At 31.9% G+C, this 1802-nt stretch overlaps 1 protein-coding gene across 1 annotated transcript; it reads right to left on the reverse strand.

Annotated features, from left to right (window-relative positions):
- Positions 1-696: 696 nt before the first annotated feature.
- LOC114743170 (MDIS1-interacting receptor like kinase 2-like) lies at positions 697-1576 on the reverse strand. The gene is made up of 2 exons (XM_028931364.1): positions 1192-1576; positions 697-1052 (listed from the first exon to the last, which is right to left on the reverse strand). The coding sequence occupies exons 1-2, from the start codon at positions 1574-1576 to the stop codon at positions 697-699; spliced, it is 741 nt and encodes a 246-aa protein (XP_028787197.1).
- Positions 1577-1802: the final 226 nt, after the last annotated feature.

Here is a 1802-nt window from a genome sequence, read left to right on the forward strand (position 1 = left end):
TCTCTTGTCCAAGTTTCTTTTTATATACATTGTATGACTTTTGATTTTTTAAAATATAATGTCAATTTCTATTTCTAATTTACTGGCTGGATTGATGTATATATGTTTTTTGTTCTATTGCTCCCTTTTGTTTTCAAAACATAGGAGTGCTACTAAAAAAGTAGCCAATAGCCACCTCATTTTTTTAAAAAAAGGTCTACAATACTTGACAGTTATTTGATATAACTATCAAGTATTGTAGGTATATTTTATGGTTATATCTAGTAACCATCAAATATACAATATACTTGACGGTTATAGCAAATAACCATCAAGTATATTGAACACATAATTAATGGTTATTGATCAAAACTGTCAAGTATGTTTATACTTGATGGTTTTGATCAATAACCATCAAGTATTTGGCCGTAATACTTGACGGTTTTTAGATAAAACCGTCAAGTATTGTATCAAATATTTGATAGTTATTTACTATCAAATATTACCTACGCAAATATTTGACACCTCCATATTTAATGGTTATAAACTATCAAGTATGGCTAAAAATAACTGTCAAGTACTTATATTTTTATAGTAGTGATATTTTACACATGAGTAGAATAGTAAAACACAGAAGTATGAAGACAATAATACATCACACATCACACAACATCACATCATGATGATCTTATTTTCAGTTAAGATATCCAACATAACTTATATGAAGCCATGGATGGAACCAAAAATATGTGATTTTAGCATGGCAAGCTCCTTACATACTTGCTCCATGGTTGGGCGAGCACGTGGATTTTCATTTAAGTTAGTAGAAGCTATTCTTACAATCAACATCACCTTCTTAGCCACTGAGTTTCGAGGATAAGGTAGCCTTTTCTCTAATACTTCCTTCAAATCCAAATCGTGAGCAACTATTGTTAGTGTTGTACTAGAAGATGTTGATGAGAAACACAACATTATGAGATCTCTTGGATGTTTTCCCATAATTATTTCCAAAGCCAACACTCCAAAGCTATAAACATCACATTTCTCCATCACTTCCATTGGGTAGGCAAGTTCTATAACAAAACCAAAAAGATTATCATGAAAAAACATTGTGAATAATAAATTTTTAATTGCTAAATAATGCAAACATGAAACATAACACCATGCAAACTCAAAAGTAATGAAAATCACATAACATAAAAGATCTTTAACCTGTAACAGCATAGCCAAAGGTACCAGCAAATGAGGTCCAATTGTTAGAATTTGGATACAAAGGCTTTGCTATCCCGAAGTTAGAGATACGAGCCTCATAATCTATGTCTAAAATAACATTTTTGCTTGATATGTCACAATGAACTATCAGAGGTGAGTATCCATAGTAAAGATAGTATGAGGCATTAGCCATGCCTTCAACAGCTTTGATTCTTTTACTCCAATCCAATGCAATTGCTTGTGTCTCTTCACTTAGTATCTTGTCCAAGCTACCTCCTTCCAAGAATTCATAAACCAAAAAGGAGACCTTTGAATGCCAGCAAAATCCATATATCTTGATGATATTATGATGCCTAGTTTCTGTTAAGGTTCTAATCTCACTCATAAAAGCTTTCTAATGACACATATCCTTGTCTAGTACTGAATGAAGCTTTTTCACTGCTATAACTTGACCTGTGGATAATTCTGTTTTGTAGACACTTCTAGATACTCCTTCCCTAATGAGATATTTTTCATCAAACTCCTTTGTGGCTTCAATAATGTTTTCACATACTAATTTCCCATCATAACTCCATATAGTAAACAAATTTTGAGTTTGCACTTCTGTTTCT

The sequence above is a fragment of the Neltuma alba genome, unplaced genomic scaffold, assembly GCF_004799145.2.
Source record: "Neltuma alba isolate B1F8T4 unplaced genomic scaffold, ASM479914v2 tig00003967_pilon, whole genome shotgun sequence".
NCBI lineage: Eukaryota > Viridiplantae > Streptophyta > Magnoliopsida > Fabales > Fabaceae > Neltuma > Neltuma alba.